General features: G+C 39.1%; 1 protein-coding gene across 15 annotated transcripts in view; it reads right to left on the reverse strand.

The window, feature by feature from the left end:
* DNAH3 (dynein axonemal heavy chain 3) overlaps positions 1-21,812 on the reverse strand; it is a 276,368-nt gene that overhangs the window by 199,180 nt on the left and 55,376 nt on the right. For 14 of the 15 annotated variants that reach the window (XR_009497683.1, XM_059897939.1, XM_059897941.1 and 11 more), the window contains 4 exons: positions 19,206-19,359; positions 18,275-18,419; positions 7,567-7,778; positions 3,428-3,519 (listed from right to left, as the gene is read on the reverse strand). Coding sequence is in view for 14 of the 15 variants with exons in the window: in XM_059897939.1 (XP_059753922.1) it covers positions 3,428-3,519; positions 7,567-7,778; positions 18,275-18,419; positions 19,206-19,359 (603 nt within the window). In the remaining variant the exon portion in view is untranslated. The remainder of the gene's footprint in view (positions 1-3,427; positions 3,520-7,566; positions 7,779-18,274; positions 18,420-19,205; positions 19,360-21,812) is intronic. The other variant, XM_059897940.1, reaches the window with a different exon arrangement.

Genomic DNA, 21,812 nt, shown 5'->3' on the forward strand with positions numbered 1-21,812 from the left:
ACACGGGTTGGATAATTCTTTGGTGTGGGGGGCTGTCCTGTGCACTGCAGGAGGCATAGCGGCATCCTTGGCCTCAGTCCACTCGATGCCAGTAGCTGACTCCCCCAGTCCCCACCTCCTGCCAGTCGTGCCAACCAAAAATGTCTCCAGATGTTGCCAAGTGTCCCCTGGGGGTGGATACCCCCAGTTGAGAACAACTGTTTTTTAAGGCCATTAAAACAAGACTTCCTTTTCCCCTTTTCATTTACTCCTTATTATTCCTATTTACTTCAGAATTATTATTGACTTCTTATTCAGGTCTTAGACCTTCTGTTAATTTATACGATGGCTTTTTTCCCACTCCCTGTCCCTACCTTTTAAAAAAACACCTGCTATTTTCCTGATGCACTGGGTCCATCCATCTACAGCCCCTCTGTTCTATAGAAAGGGGGAGGGAGGGAGAGAAGGGGAAGATGAATTCCTTTCTTCTTGTTTCCACAGGAGAGCTGGGTACTAAATGCAGGCGTGGTTAAAAAATTGGGAAGCAAAGGTTTTGGAGGGAAAAGGAGGGATTATTCTCTCTGCCTCAGCACTGTCTTTCATTGTATCCTCGACCATCTGGTCTTTACTTACACGTCAGGAAACTGAAGCCCAGAGGAAGCAAGTGACAGGTCCAAAGCCACACACACAGCTGGGGAGTGCCAGAACCAGTTCCTCTGACTCCTAATCTGGTGTTTCTTCCTCCCCTACTATGTGCCTTCTCCTCTCTGTCAGAGGAGCAAAAGAATTGCTCACATGTGGTCAGCCAAACAGCGCAACTAAGTAGAGCTGAAAACCCTTATCTAGCCTCATGTAGGGAGGTAGAAGAGGCACGGATAATGCCAGACAATGACTGATCAACACCTCAGCAGCATGGTCTTCATTCTAAATGTGGCCTTCTTGGGAGACAACCAAACTGAGCGTGCATATAGAGAATAATAAAGGCAGGTGCCAATCCAGATGAGTATGAGACAAACAGGCTGGCGGTGTGGCCATGACCAAGTCACTTGACAGGCTTTCAGTCCCCATCTGCTCATATCAAGCATTGTTGGTAAAATTAAATAAGATAAAATGCTTGTAATGTGCCTTACGACTTATAATTATGCAAATAATTGCACAGGGGAGGAATTAATGAGGTTGGGAGTCCATGAAGTATATCGAGTTGGCCTTATCCAAATGTACTCAAGATGCTCACTAACGGTGAGCTGTGATAAAACTGCCTTAACTATGGGATAGTGGGATACAAGGAACATCACACTTCACCAATAGGTAGTAGCTGAGAACTTAGACGTTAAGTCAGTTCAGGTTACATGCCTTATCTTATAATCCTCACAATAACTCCAATCACCTAGCTACTATTATTATTTCCATTTTACAGATAAGGAGACGGGGCACATAGAGGTAAACAACTTGGCCAAGGCATCACCACTTCTAGATTTGTCACAGCTGAGCACATTGGCATGAAGCATGGCAGTGTGCTGTGTATCTGCTCAGTCTCTGTCTCCTTTGATGGGTTTATCTTTTCAGGCAGTAAAGGGTAATGGTTAAGGCTCTGAAGTCAGCTAGCCTGGGCTCGGGTCTTGGTTCTTGTGACCTTTGGATATTTGCTTAATCTCTCTAATCAATTTATTTTCTCATCTGTAAAATGTGAATAAAATTAGCTAGAATATTAGGGTGTTGTGATGGATAAGTTGGTTAATTCATATAAAATGCTCAGTGCAGCAAAAGTGTTCTAGAGCTGGTATTTCTTGGGAACATCTTATTGGGGAAATTGAGGCCCTTTAATAAAATAACATAAACCTGGTACAAATGCATGTGTCTTGTATGATATCACTTATATGTGGAATTTTAAAAAATGGTACAAATGAACTTACTAACAAAACAGAAATAGAGTCACAGATGTAGAAAACAACCTTATGGTTACCAGGGGGGAAAGGGGGAGGGATAAATTGGGATATTGGGATTGACATATACACACTACTATATATAAAATAGATAACTAATAAGGACCTACTGTATAGCACAGGAAACTTTACTCAATATTCTGTAATGGCCTATACAGAATCTAAAAAATTGTGGATACATGTATATGTATAACTGATTCACTTTGCTATACAGCAGAAAGTAACACAACATTGTAAATCAGCTATACTCCAATAAAAATTTAAAAAAATAAAATAAAAGCCTGTGTCTGTAGGCCTGCTCCTTAAAGAGGGACAGGAGTGGTGGTATTGGGGGTCATCAGAGTATTCAGGTAGAAGACAGATTTGGGGGCCCGGAAGGACCTTAGATTAGGTGCTTGCTCTGCCCCAGTATAAAGGAAGGGCTTTCAAACTCTAGCAGGCATCATTATCGCCTAGGGCAGCGCTGTCTATTCAAAATATAACCTGAGCCGCATATGTCATTTCAAAGTTTCTGGCAGCCAATTTAACACAAGTAAAAAGAAACTATTTTACTTAATTCAATAAATCCAAAATATTATCATTTCAACATACAATCAATATTTAAAATAATTAGATATTTTGCTTTTTTTCCCCCCTTAATAAGTCTTTGAAATCCAGCCTATATTTTACACATTCAGCACATCAAATTCAGAATAGCTACATTTCAAAGGCTGAGTAGCCACACGTGGCTAGTGGCTCCTGCACTGGATAGCGCTGATATGGAGGATTTGTTTAAACCCAGATTTCAGCTTTCAATCCCCCGAATTTCTGATTCAGCAGATCGGGGTAGGGCCTGAGAATGTGCATTTCTAACACGTTCCCAGGTGATGCGGATGCCTCTGGTCTGGGGTCACAGTCTGAGAACCTCATGTGTTGAGTGAGAACCAAACCCAGTTGCCTAACAGGGTCTCTAGTCTTAGCAACACATCTCCCCACACATCACCCTTAAGGAAGTGTGGAAAAACAAACAGGGTCCTGAGAATCTCTGGTCCTAAAAACAGCAGTTCAAATAGTTCAAATTCTCACATATGAACTCCAGCGGCATTTGGAGAAGGAGAGAAAGCAAGTGAAGAGATCTCTCATTTGACCATATTTCATAAAATTTTAGAGCTCAGAGAGCCACTCCTCTTTGTTGCTGTTGTTTGTTTAAAGAGGAAGAAACTGAGGCCCAGAAAGGTGAAATGGTTTTGCCCAAAGTCACTGAGAGCTGGGCTTGGAGCTCAGGTTCAGAGAACTATTTTAAAAAATTTCTTTTTGAAATAAAATCTCTGACTCAATTTTCTAGTCATAATCTGACATCAACTCTGCAGCTGGAAATGAAAGCTTCACCAGCAGCTAGTCAGCTGAAGTAGAGTTTACTCTAAACCAGAATGAGAAAAGCAGCCTGCTATGAGGCATTCAGTCATACAACAGTGAGAATTTATAGATACTTTGACGAAAAAACTTTCTGAAGGGAGAAGCCTTACTTTTCAATGAATTTGCCAAATCCAAATTCCAGCATATTTGAGAGGCAAGTCGTTTCAGTGGGCTTTATTTCATAGCCGACAATCTCACTAATCTGCAAAGAGAAAAACAAGTGTGTATTGTCCAAGGTAGTGTTGTCCAGTAGACTTTCTGTGATGATTGAAATGTTCTCTATCTGTGCTGTCTTGTGCAGGAGCCACCAGTCACATTCAGCTGTTGAGCACTGGAAAGGTGGCTAGTGTGAATGAGGAACTGATTTTCAAATTTTATTTAATTTTACTTAATTTATATTTAAATAGCTACGTGTAGCTAGTGGCTACTGAATTGGACAGCGCAGGTCTAAGGTTTTGGGTGGTGGCCTAGGGCCCACCCTGCGTTGTGTCTGATTTGCTGGGGGTTGTTCTCCCACCAGGAATTGGCATAATGCAAACTTGTGGGCACCTTACAGGCTCACAACCAGGTCTGGTTTGTTTTTGTGCTCCCAGGGTTGAGTGCAAAACCTGGTCCATGACAGAAGCTGCTGTAAGCATTTGCTGAATAAAAGGAGGAAGTCACAAGTAAATGGGACAGGCAGATTCCCAAATCCTGTGATCTGAGGATGTTGGGAAGGAGGAAGGACTCCCTCACCAAAATCTTCCTTTCCAACCCAGTGTGCTAACTTATTGGAAATGTTAGCACCTGTGCCCATTCCTTTGGTGTAAATATTACCCCAACCTTATCTTTTAAGTGCAAATATCCCTGTGAAAGGTCTTTGATGAAGTCTCTGATGGCTTTGAACATTTTTCTCAGGGACTGAGAGATCCGCACAGTACGAGGGTTATGTGTGCTCAAGAAGAGCACAGGGGTTAACGGGAATGAGGCTCTGTAAAAAACCTCACCTACTGCCCAGTTTTTTCTCTGTCCAGCTCCAGCAGGACTAAAGAATGTCAGAGCAGGAAGAGACATGAAAGTCACATCATGTTCTGTCTTATTCAGCCCTGTGTCCCTGGGGCCTGATATGCAGTAGGCATCAATAAGCACTTGTGGAGTGAAAGCATGAGTGAACCAGCTAATTCCAACAGATTCCAATCTGGATTCTGAGGTCACCTGGAGGACCACCGAGGTAATGGAAATAATAAAATAATTAACATTTATTGAGGGCTTATTATGTGGTAGGCTGGTTTTAAGAGCTTTATATACTTATTTCATTCTCCCAACATGGTGAGGAAGGTACTGGTATATTATTACTCCAATTTTACATACAAGGAAACTAAGACAAAGAAATTAAGTTTATGATCATCTAGCTAATAGACCATAATAGCCATTGCAGAATTGGGACTTGCATCTGATTCTGACTCCAAAGCTCTCATCCATCATATGCTAGTGTTTCCTGCAGGTCTTCTATGTATAATTGTGCATATTATATACTGCATAACTCTAGAAAGTACAATTCCCACTGTAGTGCACAAAAATAGCATTCCCTAGAGCATAACTACACAATTATTCCTGGTGGCCCAGGGCTCTCATTTATTCTCTAATACCTGCAAGTATGGCTTAGAACAACACAGTAGCTATCTCTAGGATTAAATGACATAACTGTGTAAAGCACTTGACATAGTAAATACTTGGCCTATGGAAGGACTCAGAGATCTGTAGTTTTATTTTTTAAATTGCTTTTGTTAATTATAGAGATTAACAGGCATCTGGTTTTCTAATTCTAAGAAACTGAAGTTATGCTGTCCAATATGTAGCCACTAACCCCTTGTAGCTACTGAGAACTTGAAATGCATCTAGTCCATATCAAAATGTGCTGTAGGTAAAAGCACACCATATTTCGAAGACTTAGTATGAAAACTGTAATGTAAAAGATCACATTAACATTTTTATACTGATTACTTATTGAACTGATAATGATTTAGATATGTTTGGTTAAATCTCTTCATACAATTTATTTCACCTTGTTTATACTTTAAAAAATGTGGCTACTAGAAACTTTAAAATTATACATATGTTCATAGTATATTTCCACTGGGCAGCAGTGTCCTAGAAGGCCAGCTTTGGTACATATCAGTGCAGTGTTACCTTGTTCCATCCTGTTTTAAACCACAGTAGCAATAAAGTCTATGTCTCAAATACGGAGACTAGCCTTTCCTGCTTAAGTTCTGGGAAATGGTCAGAAATCTCAATACAACCACCTCATGACCCCAGAAGATCCATCTTGTAGCCTTGAGAGCCACAGGTGGTTTAGCCTACAGAGCCCCCTGCCAGAGCCAAACCTGTGCACAAGGATCTCCTGAGTTAGGCATTAGAACTGAGAATGCTTCCCCAAGCCTGGGGCTATCACTGGGCTGGCTTGTTGTGTGACCTACAGGCAGAAATGGGCTCTGAGTGGGGGCAACCCTGAGGGTACCTTGTGGCCTTTGTCCTTTCTGAGCTTATCTTCAACTGTTTAGCCCATTGAGATTCCACTGTAGGTGCTCTTTACTCAGGAGCCACGTTACCTCTTGCCTATAGTAAGTGGAATATAGTATATTCCATTCTTATCTATAGCTCACTGCCCCCTACTGTCCACTCCCTCTCTCTGACCTGATATTTCTTGCCCTCTTTTCACACACCAAGGCTGAGTCAAAAAGACCTAGATTCCAATTCTCTTCCCCACCCCTCACTGGCCACGTGACAATTTATTGTCCCTACTTCAAAGGGTTGTTGGGAGGATGAAATGAGAGAATCCGCATAAAGTATATAACAGTACCCAGTATAAGTTGGTACTCAATACACTTTAGCTATTATTGTTATTATTATTTTAATTCCAGGGAATTTTTTTCCCCAATCTGTCCATCTAGGTGGCCTATAAATGAGAATTATTAATGTTTAGGAATGGTTGGGATTTTTAAAGTGCCCATGTGTGAGAATACTGTCATCACAGGGGGAGCACCAGTGGAGGGGATGGCTTTCTGAGCACCCCTAGTGCACCGTTTAAATGCCATTGATGAGGGCACTTTCTATAATGTCATCTCATGGAGAGACCTAGCACTGCTGGAGGGCACCTGTCTAACTAACTCTCTAAATGGTCAAAGTTCTAGTCAGGCTAGATCCGCAGGGAGAGGCACCCTATGAGTACTAAGTGAGGGCAGCTGCCGCTGTGCAGATCCCTCTGCTGGGGCAGCTCAAGACCCAATGTCTACCAGATGACCTTTGCTCTGCCTTCTTTACATCTTTGCTTAAGTCTTGAATTTCAAGGCTTTCTGGAAAATTGAAAGCAGCTCCTCTCTACGGAAAAAATCTTGAATCTCTCACATATCAAGATCTCTGTTGTCCCAGGGAGATCAAAATACTCCTAATGGTTATGCTCTCAGACTGAGTCCTTCTAGAGAGAATGTCCTCAGTCTTGTGCATGGTTCCCGGAGAGGGAATTTCAGGCCCAGTCAGAGAGGAATTTGCCTACGGAGAGCCAGTCTCTTCTTCACCTCCACACAGAGCAATTCCCTGGTAGAAGATGTTTCAAGGCCATTGCTAGCTCTTGAATGTGACAATTATTTTAGAAACACAGTGAGTTTTCTTTCTTCTGTTTAGTATTCATACTACATTTATCACCCTCACACTTGGTTGCTTATAAAAATCCCATCATTTTTAGGGAGAATATTTATTATTCTCATTTATAGACTCAAAGGGCTGAAAAACGAGTGCAAAATTACTTCTGAACATAGCCTGCTGGTTGAGGAAGCTGAAGTAGGAATCATCTGGCATTGTTAGGAGCCCCCAGGGATAAATGTGACTTTCTCTTTTGTGTAGCCTAGGATAAGGAACAAATCCAGGCCCCTCCCACTGTAATTCAACACCCTAATCACCTTTTAGGATGCTGAACAGCCATTTGCTTAGGAAAGCAGATTAGGAGAGCCTTTGTGGCCACTGGCTGGACAAATACTCAACCACCAGCAATGGGGTCCCCAAAGAAAAGGATCGGCCTGTTTATGTGGAGAGGCAGGAAGTTATTCCCTTCCTTCAAAAGGCTATCACCCCCTTTACTACTCTCTTGGCCTCAAGTAGATTCTCCTTTTAGAAAGAAGAAGCTTGACCCATTAATGGTCCCTGCCTTCCAAAGGGCTACCAGGACCAGGGATGAGCTGGCCTGACTTGGGGGGGGGCGGGCAGTGACAGGGACCTGCTGCCAGTGCCGGTCTTTCATTCCTGGGTTGCAGGAAATGCTGAGGATAGGGATGTGCTGCTTGAATTTATCAATCTTGATTTTCACATTCTCTGCTAAGCGCCTGGGTGCAGGCAAGTCAGCTAAGGTCTTGGTCAATTTATATATCGTCCTCCACATATTCCCTATTTCCTCCACGATTTCCTCAGCATTCAGTGAAAAGAGGGGTCCTGAAATAGAAAAGATGGGGTGAGGGAAAGGTCAGATCACCAAGTAGTGTTAGTCACATGTACCTTTAATTCCCTGAATTTAGAATTGTGTCTATGGTATGGATATTGGAACAAGCACAGGCTTTAGAGTTGGGTCTGAAACCTCTACTTAGCCACTGAAGCCTTGGGGATACTGACTGAACTTTTCTAAGCCTCAGCAGTCTCACCTGTGACACAGGGGTAATACTGGATACCTTGGAGGGTGACTGTAAAAATTACATGAGATAAGTAAAGTGGCTAACATATTGCCTGGCATACAATGCAAGAGTAATTAGGGAATCAATTGTTAGTATAAGTTATAGATGCTATTATAGAAGTATCAAAACGTGCTTCACAAATGCTGTGAAATATTAACAACTGGGGAATGTGGATGAATAGGGACATAGGAGTTAACTGTACAGTTCTGACAGCTTTTATGTAAGTTTGAAATTATTTAAAAATAGATTATCTTTAAAACAGAAAATGACACCTCATTTATAAAAAAAAAAAAAACTTCACCAAAACATTCATTCTCTTCTCCTCCTTTTCTTTTACAGGTATCTTTTAGCATTTGGGTTTTCACATTCAGCCTTTCCATGCTGCTGCTTCCTTCCCCTTTGTTATTTCAAATTAGTATTAACTCTTGCATTATGATGTTGCTAATTAACTCAAAAACACTTTTCTTTCAGGGCTGCCAAGACTAAAAATAGATTCATTCATATAGCTTCATTAATTAATAACATGCTTTATCAACCTAACATTTTTTGTTAAGTAATAAAATATTAAAATTTTTTAAAAAGAAGAAAAGAAATATGTATGACTTCCATACAATATATAAAAAGAATAATACACCATGTCCACGTGGGGTTTATTGGAGGAATGCAAGGTTGATTTAATATTTGAAAATCAAGCAATGTAATATACCATATTAACAGTCAAAAGAAGGAAAATCACATAATGTAAATTGATGCAGCAAAAGCATTTGACAAAATCCAATATCCATTCATGATAAAAATCTATAAACAAACTAGGAATACAAGAGAACTTCCTCAATCTGATAAAGGGCACCCTATAAAAACCTACACTAACATTACATTTTTGTATATATTAAATACGTACAGCTTTTTATATGTTAATCATACAAAAAAAGTGGTTTAAAAAAATAAAAAGTTGTTTAAAAAAATAAAAACAAAAACCCCATTATACTTAATGGTGAAAGATGGAATACTTTCTCCGTAAGATCAGAAACAAGGCAAGGATTTTTATTCTCATAACTCAATTAACATAAAGACAGCTGGAAAAATCCAAAAATACTTGGAAATTAAGCTACATACTTCTTAATAACACATGAGTCAAAGAAGAAATATCAAGAGAAATTTAAAAACATTTTGAGCTAAATGAAAATAAAAATTAACATCAAAAGCTGTGGGATGTCACAGCCAATATAATACTCAATGGTGAAAAGCTGAAAGCATTCCTGCTAAAATCCAGAAGAAGACAAAGATGCCCACTCTCATCACTTCTATTCAACATAGTATTGGAAGTCCTAGGCACAGGAATCAGACAAGAAAAAGAAATAAAAGGTATCCAGATTGGAAGGAAAGAGGTAAAATTGTCATTATATGCAGATGACATGATACTTTATATAGAAAACCCTGAGGATTCCACTCAAAAACTACTAGAACTGATAAACGAATTCAGCAAGGTAGCAGGATACAAGATTAACATACAGAAATTGGTTGCATTTCTTTACACTAACAATGAAATATCAGGAAGGGAATGTAAAAAAAAAATCCTTTTTAAAATCGCATCCAAAAAAATAAAATACAGTAAGTCCCCTACATATGAACCTTCAAGTTGCGAACTTTCAAAGATGAGAATGTGCATTCGCATGTCCAATCACGTAAGTTAGTTCATGTGTCTGGCATATACTGTCACGTGTGTGCATCTTCTACAATTGGTTGTGCTTTTGTGTACTTTACTGTACAGTACTGTATAGAGTACAGCAGTACAGTATCACTGGATCATTTTTTAAAGTGGGTAGATAGAATTGAATCCAGCAAGGAACCAGAGCCTGTGCCATCAACGACAGGCATGAGTGAAATTGCAGCTTGCCCACCATCTCCTATTGCTGATGATCCTTCAGCTCTACCATCTCCCACCTCCTCTCCCTCCTCTAGTCAGTAACTCTTCTTGCCTGTTCACTCGATGTCAGCCACTGTATGCCAGCTGTTTTACTGTACTACTGTACTTTTCAAGGTACTGTACTGTAAGATTAAAAATGTTTTCTTTGTTTTTTGTGTTTGTTTGTTATGTATTATTTGTGTGAAAAGTATTATAAACCTATTACAGTATAGTACTATATAGCCGATTGTGTCAGTTGGGTACTTAGGCTAACTTTGTTGGACTTATGAACAAATTGGATTTATGAACATGCTCTCAGAACGCAGCTTGTTCGTATGCAGGGGACTTACTGTACGTAGGAATAAACCTGAGAAAGAAGGTAAGAGACTGAGAACTATAAAACATTAATAAAGGAAACTGAAGATGATCCAAAGAAATGGAAAGATATCCCATGCTCTTAGACAGGAAGAATTAATACTGTTAAAATGGCCATACTACCCAAAGCAATCTATAGATTTAACGTGATCCCTATCAAATTACCCATGACTTTTTTCACAGAACTAGAACAAATAATCCTGAAATTTATATACAACCATAAAAGACCCAGAATTGCCAAAGCAATCCTGAGGAAAAGAACAAAGCAAGAGGCATAACCCTCCCAGACGTCAGACAATACTACAAAGCTGCAGTAATGAAAACAGCGTGATTATTGGCACAGAAACAGACATATGGAATGGAACAGAATAGACAGCCCAGAAATAAACCCGCACACCTACAGTCAATTAATCTTCAACAAAGGAGGCAAGAATATACAATGGCAAAAAAGACAGTCACTTCAGCAAGTGGTGTTGGAAAAGTTGGACAGCCACATGTAAATCAATGAAGTTAGAACACACCCTGACACCATACACAAAAATAAACTCAAAATGGATTAAAGGCTTAATATAAGACATGACACCATAAAACTCCTAGAAGAGAACATAGGCAAAACATTCTCTGACAGAAATCATACCAATGTTTTCTTAGGTCAGTCTCCCAAGGCAATAGAAATAAAAGCAAAAATAAACAAATGGGACCTAATCAAACTTACAAGCTTTTGTATAGCAAGGGAAACCATAAACAAAATGAATGACTGACAAGGGCTTAATTTCCAAAACATACAAACAGCTCATACAACTCAAAAACAAAAAACCAAACAACCCAATCAAAAAATGGGCAGAAGCACTAAATAGATATTTCTCCAAAGAAGACATACAGATGGCCAAAAAGCACATGAAAAGATGCTCAATATAGCTAATTATTAGAGGACTGCAAATCAAAACTACGATGAGGTACCACCTCACTGATCAGAATGGCCATCATTAAAAAAATCTACAAATAATAAATGCTGGAGAAAAGGGAACCCACCTACATTGTTGGTGGGAATGTAAACTGGGGTAGCCACTATGGAAAACAGTAAGGAGACTCCTCAAAAAACTTAAAATAGAGTTGTCATATGATCCAGCGATCCCATTCCTGGGCATATATCCAGACAAAACTATAATTCAAAAAGATACATGCAAGGCTTCCCTGGTAGCGCAGTGGTTAAGAATCCACCTGCCGATGCAGGGGACACAGGTTCTAGCCCTGGTCCGGGAAGATTCCACGTGCTGCAGAGCAACTAAGCCTGTGCACCACAACTACTGAGCCTGCGCGCTAGAGGCCACGAGCCACAACTACTGAGCCCATGTGACACAACTACTGAAGCCCGCGTGCCTAGAGCCCATGCTCCGCAACAACAGAAACCACTGCAATGAGAAGCCCGCGCACCGCAACGAAGAGTAACCCCTGCTTGCTGCAACTAGAGAAAGCCCGTGCACAGCAACGAAGACCCAAAGCAGCCAAAATAATTAATTAATTAATTAATTAATTTTTAAAAAGATACATGCACCCCCCCCTGTTCATAGCAGCAGTATTCACAATAGCCAAGACATGGAAACAACCTAAATGTCCATCAACAGATGAATGGGTAAAGAAGAGGTGGTACATATACACAATGCAATATTACTCAGCCATAAAAAAGAATGAAATAATGTAATTTGCAGCAGTATGGGTGGACCTAGAGATTTTCATAGTAAATGAAGTAAGTCAGAAAGAGAAAGACAAATACCCCATGATATCACTTATATGTAGAATCTAAAATATGACACAAATGAACTTATCTACAAAACAGAAACAGACTCACAGACATAGAGAACAGACTTGTGGTCACCATGGGGGAGGGTGGTGAGGGAGGGATGGATTGGGAGTTTGGGATTAACAGATGCAAACTATTATACATAGAATAGATAAACAACAAGGTCCTACTGTATAGCACAGGGAACTATATTCAATATCCTGTAATAAACCATAATGGAAAAGAATATGAAAAAGAATGTTATATATAACTGAATCACTTTGCTGTACAGCAGAAATTAACATAACATTGTAAATCATCTATACACCAATAAAATAAATTTTTAAAAAGTTGTGGGATACAGGGAAAGAAGTATTTAGAGGGAAATTTATAGCATTGAATATATATATTAGAAAAAACCTAAAATCAATAATCTATGCTTCTACTTTAGGAAACTATTAAAAAAGAGCATATTAAATCCAAAGTGAGGGCTTCCCTGGTAGCGCAGTGGTTAAGAATCCGCCTGCCAGTGCAGGGGACAAGGGTTCGAGTCCTGGTCCGGGAAGATCCCACATGCTGCAGAGCAACTAAGCCCATGCGCCACAACTACTGAGCCTGCACTCTAGAGCCCGCGAGCCACAACTACCGAGCCCGCGTGCCACAACTACTAAAGCCCGCACACCTAGAGCCTGTGCTCCGCAACAAGAGAAGCCACCACAATGAGAAGCCTGTGCACCACAACGAAAGAGTAGTCCCCACTCGCCGCAATTAGAGAAAGCCTGCGCACAGCAACGAAGACCCAACGCAGCCAAAAATAAATAAATAAATAAATTTATTTTTAAAAAATAAATCCAAAGTAAGCAGAAGAAAAGAAATAATAAAATGAAAACCTGGTTCTTTTAAAAGATCAATAAAATTGATAAATAGCTAGCTAGGCTAACAAAGAAAAAAGAAAAGACACAAATTACTGACATCATAAATGAAAGAGGAGACATCATTGCACATCTCATGCACATTAAAAGGATAATAAAAGAAGACCATGAAATACTCTATGATCACAAATTTGATAACCTAGATTAAACAGACCAATTCCTTGAAAGATACAATTTGCCAAAATTCACACAAGGAGAAACAAACAATCTGAATTGGCCTATATTTATTTAAGAAATTGAATCAATAATTAATAACTTTCCAAAACAGAAAGCATCAGGCCCAGATGATGGTGAATTCTGCCAAACATTTAAGAAAGGAAAAATACCAATTTTTGTACAATCTCTTCCAGGAGACAGAAGCAGAAATACTTCCTAACTCATTCTATGAGGCCAGCTATCCTAATACCAAAACCAGACAAAGACATTACAAGTAAAGGAAACTAAAGACCAATACCTCTCATGAACATAGATGCAAGAATCCTCAACAAAATGTTAGCAAATTGAATCCACCTATATATATATTATACATTAACATATATATAAAATTATACACCGCAATCAATTGGGACTTATTCCTCGCATGTAAAGTTGTTTCAATGTTTGAAAATCAATTAATATAATTCATCACATCAACAGGCAATTGAAGAAAAATCACATGATCATATCAATAGATTCAGAAAAAGCATCTGAAAAAAATCCAATAGCCATTCATAATAAAAACTCTCAGCAAATAAGGGATAGAGGAGAAATTCCTCAACTTGATAAAGAACATCTACAAAAACCTACAGCTAATATCATACTTAATGGTAAGAAACTAGAATCTTTCCTGCTAAGATCAGGAACACAGTAAGAATGTTCCCTCTCACCACTCCATTTTCAACAGCATTTTGTGGTAGTCCTAGATAATGCAATATGACAAGAATAGGAAATAAAAGGTATACAGACTGGGAAAGAAGACAAAAATCTTTGTTTGCAGATGACATGATCACCTACATAGAAAATATGAAAGAACCAACAGCAAAAAGAAACCTCTTGAAACTAATTCACAATTATAGCAAGGTTGCAGTATACATGGTTAATACACAAAAGTTAATTGCTTTCCTATATATTATTAATGAACAGTGGATTTGAAATTAAAAACATATCCATTTACATTAGCACCCCCAAAATTGAAATACTTAGGTGTAAATCTAACAAAATATGTACAATGCCTATATAAGGAAAACTATAAAACTCTAATGAAAGAAATCAAAGAAGAAAATAAATGGAGAAAAATTTAATGTTCATGGATAAGAAGATTCAATATTGTCAAGATGTCAGTTCTTTCCAACTTGATCTACAGATTCAACACAATCCCAATCAAAATCCCAACAAGTTTTTTTTTAGACACTGACAAACTGATTCTAAAGTTTATATGGAGACATTAAAGACCCAGAATAGCCAATATAATATTAAAGGAGAAGAATAAAGTTGGGGGACTGACATTATCCAGCTTCAAGACTTACCACATAGTTACAATAGTCAAATGTGGTACTGGCAAAAGAATAGACATATAGGTCAATGGAACAGAATAGAGAGCCCAGAAATAAGATCCACAATAGTCTACTGATCTTTCACAAAGAAGCAAAGGCAACACAATGGAGAAATGAAACTTTCCAACAAATAGTTTTAGAACAACTGGATATCTACATGCAAAATAATGAATGTAGAGGGACTTCCCTGGTGTCGCAGTGGTTGAGAATCTGCCTGCCAATGCAGGGGACACGGGTTCGATCCCTGGTCTGGGAGGATCCCACATGCCGTGGAGCAACAAAGCCCGTGTGCCACAACTACTGAGCCTGTGCTCTAGGGCCCGCATGCTGCACCTACTGAGCCTGCGCACCACAACTACTGAAGCCCACGTGCCTAGAGTCTGTGTTCCACAACAAGAGAAGCCACCGCAATGAGAAGCCCACACACTGCAATGAAGAGAAGACCCCACTCACCACATCTAGAGAAAGCCCACATGCAGCAACGAAGACCCAATGCAGCCAAAAAAAAAAATGAATGTAGATGGAGACTGTACATCCTTGACAAAAATTAATCAAAAATTAATCAAAATGGATCATGGACTTAAATGTAAAATGCAAAACTATAAAACTTCTAGAAGATAACATAGCAGAAAAATCTAGATGACCTTGGGTTTGGTGATAAATTTTTAGATACAATGCTAAAGGCATGATCTATGAAAGAAATGACAAACTAGATTTTATTAAAATTAAAAACTTCTGCTTTGTGAAAGACACTGTCAAAAGACTGAAAAGACAGGCCAAAGACTAGTAGAAAAAATTGCAAAAGACATATCTGATAGAGGATTGCTGTCCAAAATATATAAAGAACTCTTAAAACTCAACAGTAAGAAAACAAACTTAATTTAAAAATGGGCAAACCCCCTCCCCCAACCCCAACTGTTTTAATATACACTAGCAATGACCAATTAGAAACTGAAATTTAAAAACATATAGCTCTATAAAAAGAAATACATATAAATTTAACAAAACACATATAGGATCTGTACGCTAAAACCTACAAAACACTGACAAAAAGAAGTCAAAGAAGAGCAAAATAATTAGATGTACAATGTCCATGGATTGGATGATTCAATTAAAGACGTCAGTTCTCTCCAAACTGATTTAACACATTTCCAATCAAAATTCCAGCAGGTTTCTTATATATATAAATAAGCTGATTCACAAATTTTATGTAAAAGATATAAAGACAAACGCACTGTAATAGTCATAATAAAATTTGAAAAAGAGATTGAAGTTATATGACAGTCTCAAAAAGACAAAACTATAGTAACAATGAAGAGATCAATAGTTGCCAGGTGTAGGGAGAGTGTGATTATGAAGGGGTAGTACAAGGAAGTTTATTGAAGTCATGGAACTGTTCCATTTTCTGATTGTGGTGAATCAATACATATGTTAAAATTCATAGAACTGTATGTCAAAAATATCATTTTTACTGTATATGAATTTAAAAAATAAAATATAAAAAATTTAAAATACATAGTCTCTTTCCAACAAAAAAACTTGCTAAATTATAAATACTTCCTTAACACCAGAACTATTTTGTGCCTCAACCAACAAAAAGCATCATGTTTAAAGGTGACACTCTGGGGACTTCCCTGGCGGTCCAGTGGTTAAGACTTTGCCTTCCAATGCAGGGGGTGAGGATTCGATCCCTCGTAGGGGAGATAAGATCCCACATGCCTCAGGGCCAAAAAACCAAAACATAAAACAGAAGCAATATTGTAACAAATTCAAAAGAGACTTTAAAAATGGTCCACATCAAAAAAATCCAAAATAAATAAATAAATAAAGGTGACACTCTGGAAGAATTCCCATTAAAATCAGGAATAAGACAAAGGTGCCATTATTAACTACTGTTTAATTTGGAGGTGCTAGTCAACACAGAAAAGTGAATTTTAAAAGGGGTGTGAAAGTGATAAATAAGGTAAAATATCCTAAATGTATAGATATGATTGAGTACTTCAAAAAATAAAAAGCATCAACAAAAATATTATTCAAAACGGAAAATTATTTAAATAAGGTGGCTTAGTAATAGAGAAAAAGTGGGAGAGCAAATGAATAGCCTTTTATAAAGTAAGGAATTCAACTGACCAATTTTTTTTCTTTTTTTTTTGGCTGCACGCCATGTAGGATCTTAGTTCCCCAGCCAGGGATGGAACCCGTGCCCCACTCCCTGCAGTGGAAGTGCAGACTCTTAACCACTGGACCGCCAGGGAAGTCCCAGGAATGCTTTTTAATAATGAAAAAGCATACTTAAAAGTTGTGAAAAAGAAAATACCACTTTAAACATCAAATGAGCAAAAAAAGTTCTTAAAGCTATTACTTCCCAAGTTTGTTGAGGGTATGAGGAATGGGCCCTCAAATACTGCTAGAAGAATAATAAATTAAAACATGTAACTTTTCTGGAAGGCAATACCAATAACAAAAGCATTTTCTAAAATCCTAATAATTTTTATTACATCCCTTTGATCTAGCCATTTCACTTTTGGTAAATTATCCTAAGAAAATGATCATTATTGTATACTGAAAATTGGCAACAAAGATGTTCATCACAGTTGTTCTTATAATATCAAAGCACTGGACTTCCCCGGTGGCGCAGTGGTTAAGAATCCACCTGCCAATGCAGGGGACATGGGTTCGAGCCCTGATCCGGGGAGATTCCACATGCTGTGGAACAATTAAGCCTGTACACCACAACTACTGAGCCTGCACTCTAGAGCCCGTGCGCCACAACTACAGAAGCCCACGTGCCTAGAGCCCATGCTCTGCAACAAGAGAAGCCACGGCAATGAGAAGCCCATGCACCGGAACAAAGAGTAGCCCCCGCTCACCGCAACTAGAGAAGAGCCCGCGCGGAACAACGAAGACCCAATGCAGCCAAAAATAAATAAATTAATTAATTTTAAAAAATATTGAAGCACTGGAAATAAGCTAAAGGCTCAACCCTGGAGGTCTCAGATTTTGTCCTCTGCTCCTAAATACTCTCCCCAGGTGATGTCATTGATGGTTTTTAATTGTACTCTTACATATCAATTATTCCCCAATATAAATCCCACCCCCACTATAACTTCAATCCAGATTGATATACTGAACTAATTAATATTCCCATTTGGATGTTTGCAGACACCTAACTCAGTGTATTCAAGCTGATGGTTTTTTCCCAACAAACCTGTCATTTCTCTTATTCAGTGATGGCATTATCCACCAGACTTCCTGAGCTAATAATCTGGAATTCACCCTAGGTGCTTGCCTCTCCCTCTCTGCCCCCTGCCCATATCAGATCAATCATTAAGTCCTGTTGACTCTACCGCCTCAACCTCTCTCTAGTGTCCAGGATCTATAGTAAAAGAGGTAGTTTACAGATATCTATGGCACTCTGGCCTTTCTTGCATCAGCGTAATAGGGGAACTGCCATCTTATTCTCCCACCACCTGCCTCTCTGAGTCACTACCCGACCCGTGGCTGTGGGTGGCTGCCTATTCTATTTTACCCTAGCAATAGATCTGGCGCTTTGATCCCCACCTTCCATCATTATCACATCAGAAAAATTTAACTATGGTTGCCTTAATCCAGAGTATGAGAATATGATAAAAAGTACAGCCAGAATCTGAGGTCCCAATCTTATTTCAGAACTGGCTGGGTTGAATCTGCTACCCCATCGCTATCCTGCCCCAGCAGAGTGAGAATGCGGTATACCATTCATCCATTCCTCCGACTTGATGCTAAACTCGTAGGCTGTCACCCACAGCTGCTCGTAAGGCACTTTGTTGGTCATCACGGTTTGTAGAAGAGGGAAGGTACTCTTCTCCTTTTCCAACAGCTCCTCCTCCTTATTGATCAACTGCAGGGCAAAAGGGGATGCTGTTTATTGGGTGGGTGGTTCTCCTGAACCCTAGAAGCCACCATGGCAAGTTCCCCAGTGCTTTGAAAACCAAGTTGAGGAAGATGCGTGTTCATCTGGAGAGTAAGACAGGAAAATAAGGCATGAACTCAAGCAAGAATGTCCCTGTGCTACCTCTGAGGGCCATAGCAGCTGAGATCTAGCTGGGGAAAACTTTATGATAATCTGCCACTTGCTCCATCACCTTGGCTCCAACTGTATCATATCCATATCCCCATTTTCCCAATTTTCATATATACTTTAGTTAAAGTACATATGAAACTGTTAACACAGTGTTGCCTTCTTGTGCTGAATTGCCTCAAAGGTAAGAACTTTAATGATTAAAGAACTTACTAGTGAACTTCAGGGCAAGTTACTTAGCTTCTCCAAGACTTAGTTCTCCCATTTTAAATAGGGATAAGTGAAGATACAGTACCTACCACAAAGGTTTATTATGGATATTAAGTGATATATCACATATGAAGTCCTTTGCACATTGTGCACATAATACATGCTCAACACATGTGAGCAATTATTCCATTATAATTCTTCTTTGTGTACTCAGTGACTAACCAAAAAGCTGGTATAATGTAGGGGTGTGGAAAAAGGTAGTTGAAAGCACCAATGAAAGAACTGGTCAATCAACTAATACTATCCACCTGACAGGTGATGTTAGGAAAACACAAAACCAAGGGCCAGAACCAACAGAGCAGTACGGTCATAAGTCCCCATCCCAAGACCCCAAACCTCAAATTCCACCAGCGCTTGATCTAGATTCTTTGAAAGCTCATTAAGCTTTTCAACATTGTTCTTCATTTCTTCTGTAGTCATCACTTCACGTTTCCTAAAACCTTCCAGTTCCTTGTTGTAGCCCTCAAGTTTTGCCTCAAATTCTGAGCATCTGAAAGTAAAGACAGCCCAATCACATTTGGACTTTCCATTTATCAGCATTGCTCACCCAATTCAAGCCTAGGGAGAATTTGATCTTCTGATACAATGTATGTAAAACTTATAAATATATGTTATTATATATAATTTGTAATCCCACCTCCCAGAGACAGCTGCTTTGAACCTATGGTGGTTAAATATTTCCAGATGTTTCTCATAGAGGTAAATATATATTAAAAATATATATTATAGTACATATGCTATATAATATATACATGTATAAAATTTATGTATATACATATTATTCATTTATCCATTAGGCATTTATTATTAAGTGCCTAATATCAAGAACTGTTCTAGGCATCAGGAATGTATTTGTGAAGTACACTATGAAGCTCCCTACCCTCATGGAGCTTGTATTTTAGTTTGGGGAAACCCAGACAGTAAACATATATGAATGAATGAATGAATGGATGAATGGACAGACAGATGGATGGATGGATAAATCCATACATAGAGAAAAATGAAATAAGATATTTCTGATAGTGATAAATGTTCTGAAGAAAATAGAACAGGGCAGAGTGCCTAGTGGATGCAAGTGAAGGGCTAATTTAGCTAGAGTGATCAGGGAAGACTTTTCCAGAGATTTATCTACTTCATCCATATTATCAACAAAGCAGTTCTCAAATTTACTTCTCCCTTTTCCTAACGAGGTAAATTAACACAGTGTTAAGTGGACAGGTTCTAGAGCTGGACAGGTTAGGTTCAAATCCCTACATTGCAACACAGTAGCTATGTGACCTTGGTCAAGTCCTTTGACCTCTGTATGCCTCAGCTAAAGAAAACAGGGATGTATGATAAAGTACCTACTTTAGTATTTAATAAGCTAACATATACAAAATGCTCAGAATTAAGCCTGGTACATAATAATCACTATAAAAATGTTTAGTCTCATTCACTAGAATTTAAACTCTATCAATGCAGTTTTAACCTCCTTATTGCCTTTTTGTATCTCCAGCACTTAGAAGAGTGTCTGGCATAAAACAATCAATACTCATTGAATGAATAAGGGGATTTGCCATTCAGAACAGCTATAGTAACATACCATAAATTTGGCTATTATCTTAAGAACACTTAATTCTGTTATGGCAGTTTTTATGTTCTTTTTTTCTTAAAAGTAATTTAAGAGAGTTAATTTTCAATGGTTTGATTTGGGTTTTATTTCTGATTGCACTGTGTGGTAAGCAGCCTCTGGTAAGGTCCCCAAAGAGCCACACCTCCTGGTACTTCATATCCTTCTGTAACTGTCTCCTTTTGAGTTGGGATAGACCTAGTAACTCACTTCTAACAAAGAATATGGCAAAAGTGATGGGATGTTACTCCCAAGATTAGGTTACAAAAAGACTGTGACTTTCTCTCTGTCTCTCTCCCTCTCTCTCTCTCTTTCTCTCTCTCTGAAGGAAGCCAGCTGCCATGTTATGAGCTACTCTATGGAGAGGTCCATATAGCAAGGAATAGAGGGAAGTTTCTGGCCAACAGCATATGAGGAGCTGAATCCTACTAACAATCATGTGAGTGAGCCTGGATGTAGATCCTCACCCAGTTGAGCCCTAAGATGAGACTGCAGCCTTGGCTGACATTCTGACTGCAACTTCATAAGAGACCTTGAGCCAGAGGTATACTGCTAAGCTGCACCTAGATTTCTGACCCACAGAAACTGTGAGATAATGAATGTTTGATGTTTTAAGTTGCTATTTTTCAGAATGATTTGTCATGCAGAAATAGATAACTAATACACACTATTATAACAGAGTATGGTCAATATCGTTTCTGCTTCTTTAAATATTTTTTCTTGGGAAGGAGTTCCTAAAATATGGTCAATTTTTGTAAATGTCCTAAGGACATTTTTTAAAATAAATTTATTTATTTATTTATTTATTTTTGGCTGTGTTGGGTCTTCGTTGCCGCGTGCGGGCTTTCTCTAGTTATGGCGAGCAGGGGCTACTCTTCGTTGCAGTGCGCAGGCTTCTCATTGCAGTGGCTTCCCTTGTTGCAAAGCACGGGTTCTAGCATGCGGGCTTCAGTAGTTGTGGCACACGGGCTCAGTAGTTGTGGCTTGCAGGCTGTACAGCGCAGGCTCAGTAGCTGTGGTGCACAAGCTTAGTTGTTCCACAGCATGTGGGATATCCCCGGACCAGGGATCGAACCCATGTTCCTGCATTGGCAGGCAGATTCTTAACCACTGCGCCACCAGGGAAGTCCCCTAAGGACATTTTTTTTTTTAATTAATTAATTTATTTATTTATTTTTGGCTGTGTTGGGTCTTCGTTTCTGTGCAAGGGCTTTCTCTAGCTGCGGCAAGCGGGGGCCACTCTTCATCACGGTGCGCGGGCCTCTCACTGTCGCGGCCTCTCTTGTTGCGGAGCACAGGCTCCAGACGCGCAGGCTCAGTAGTTGTGGCTCACG

This window comes from Balaenoptera ricei, chromosome 15, assembly GCF_028023285.1.
Source record: "Balaenoptera ricei isolate mBalRic1 chromosome 15, mBalRic1.hap2, whole genome shotgun sequence".
Lineage (NCBI taxonomy): Eukaryota > Metazoa > Chordata > Mammalia > Artiodactyla > Balaenopteridae > Balaenoptera > Balaenoptera ricei.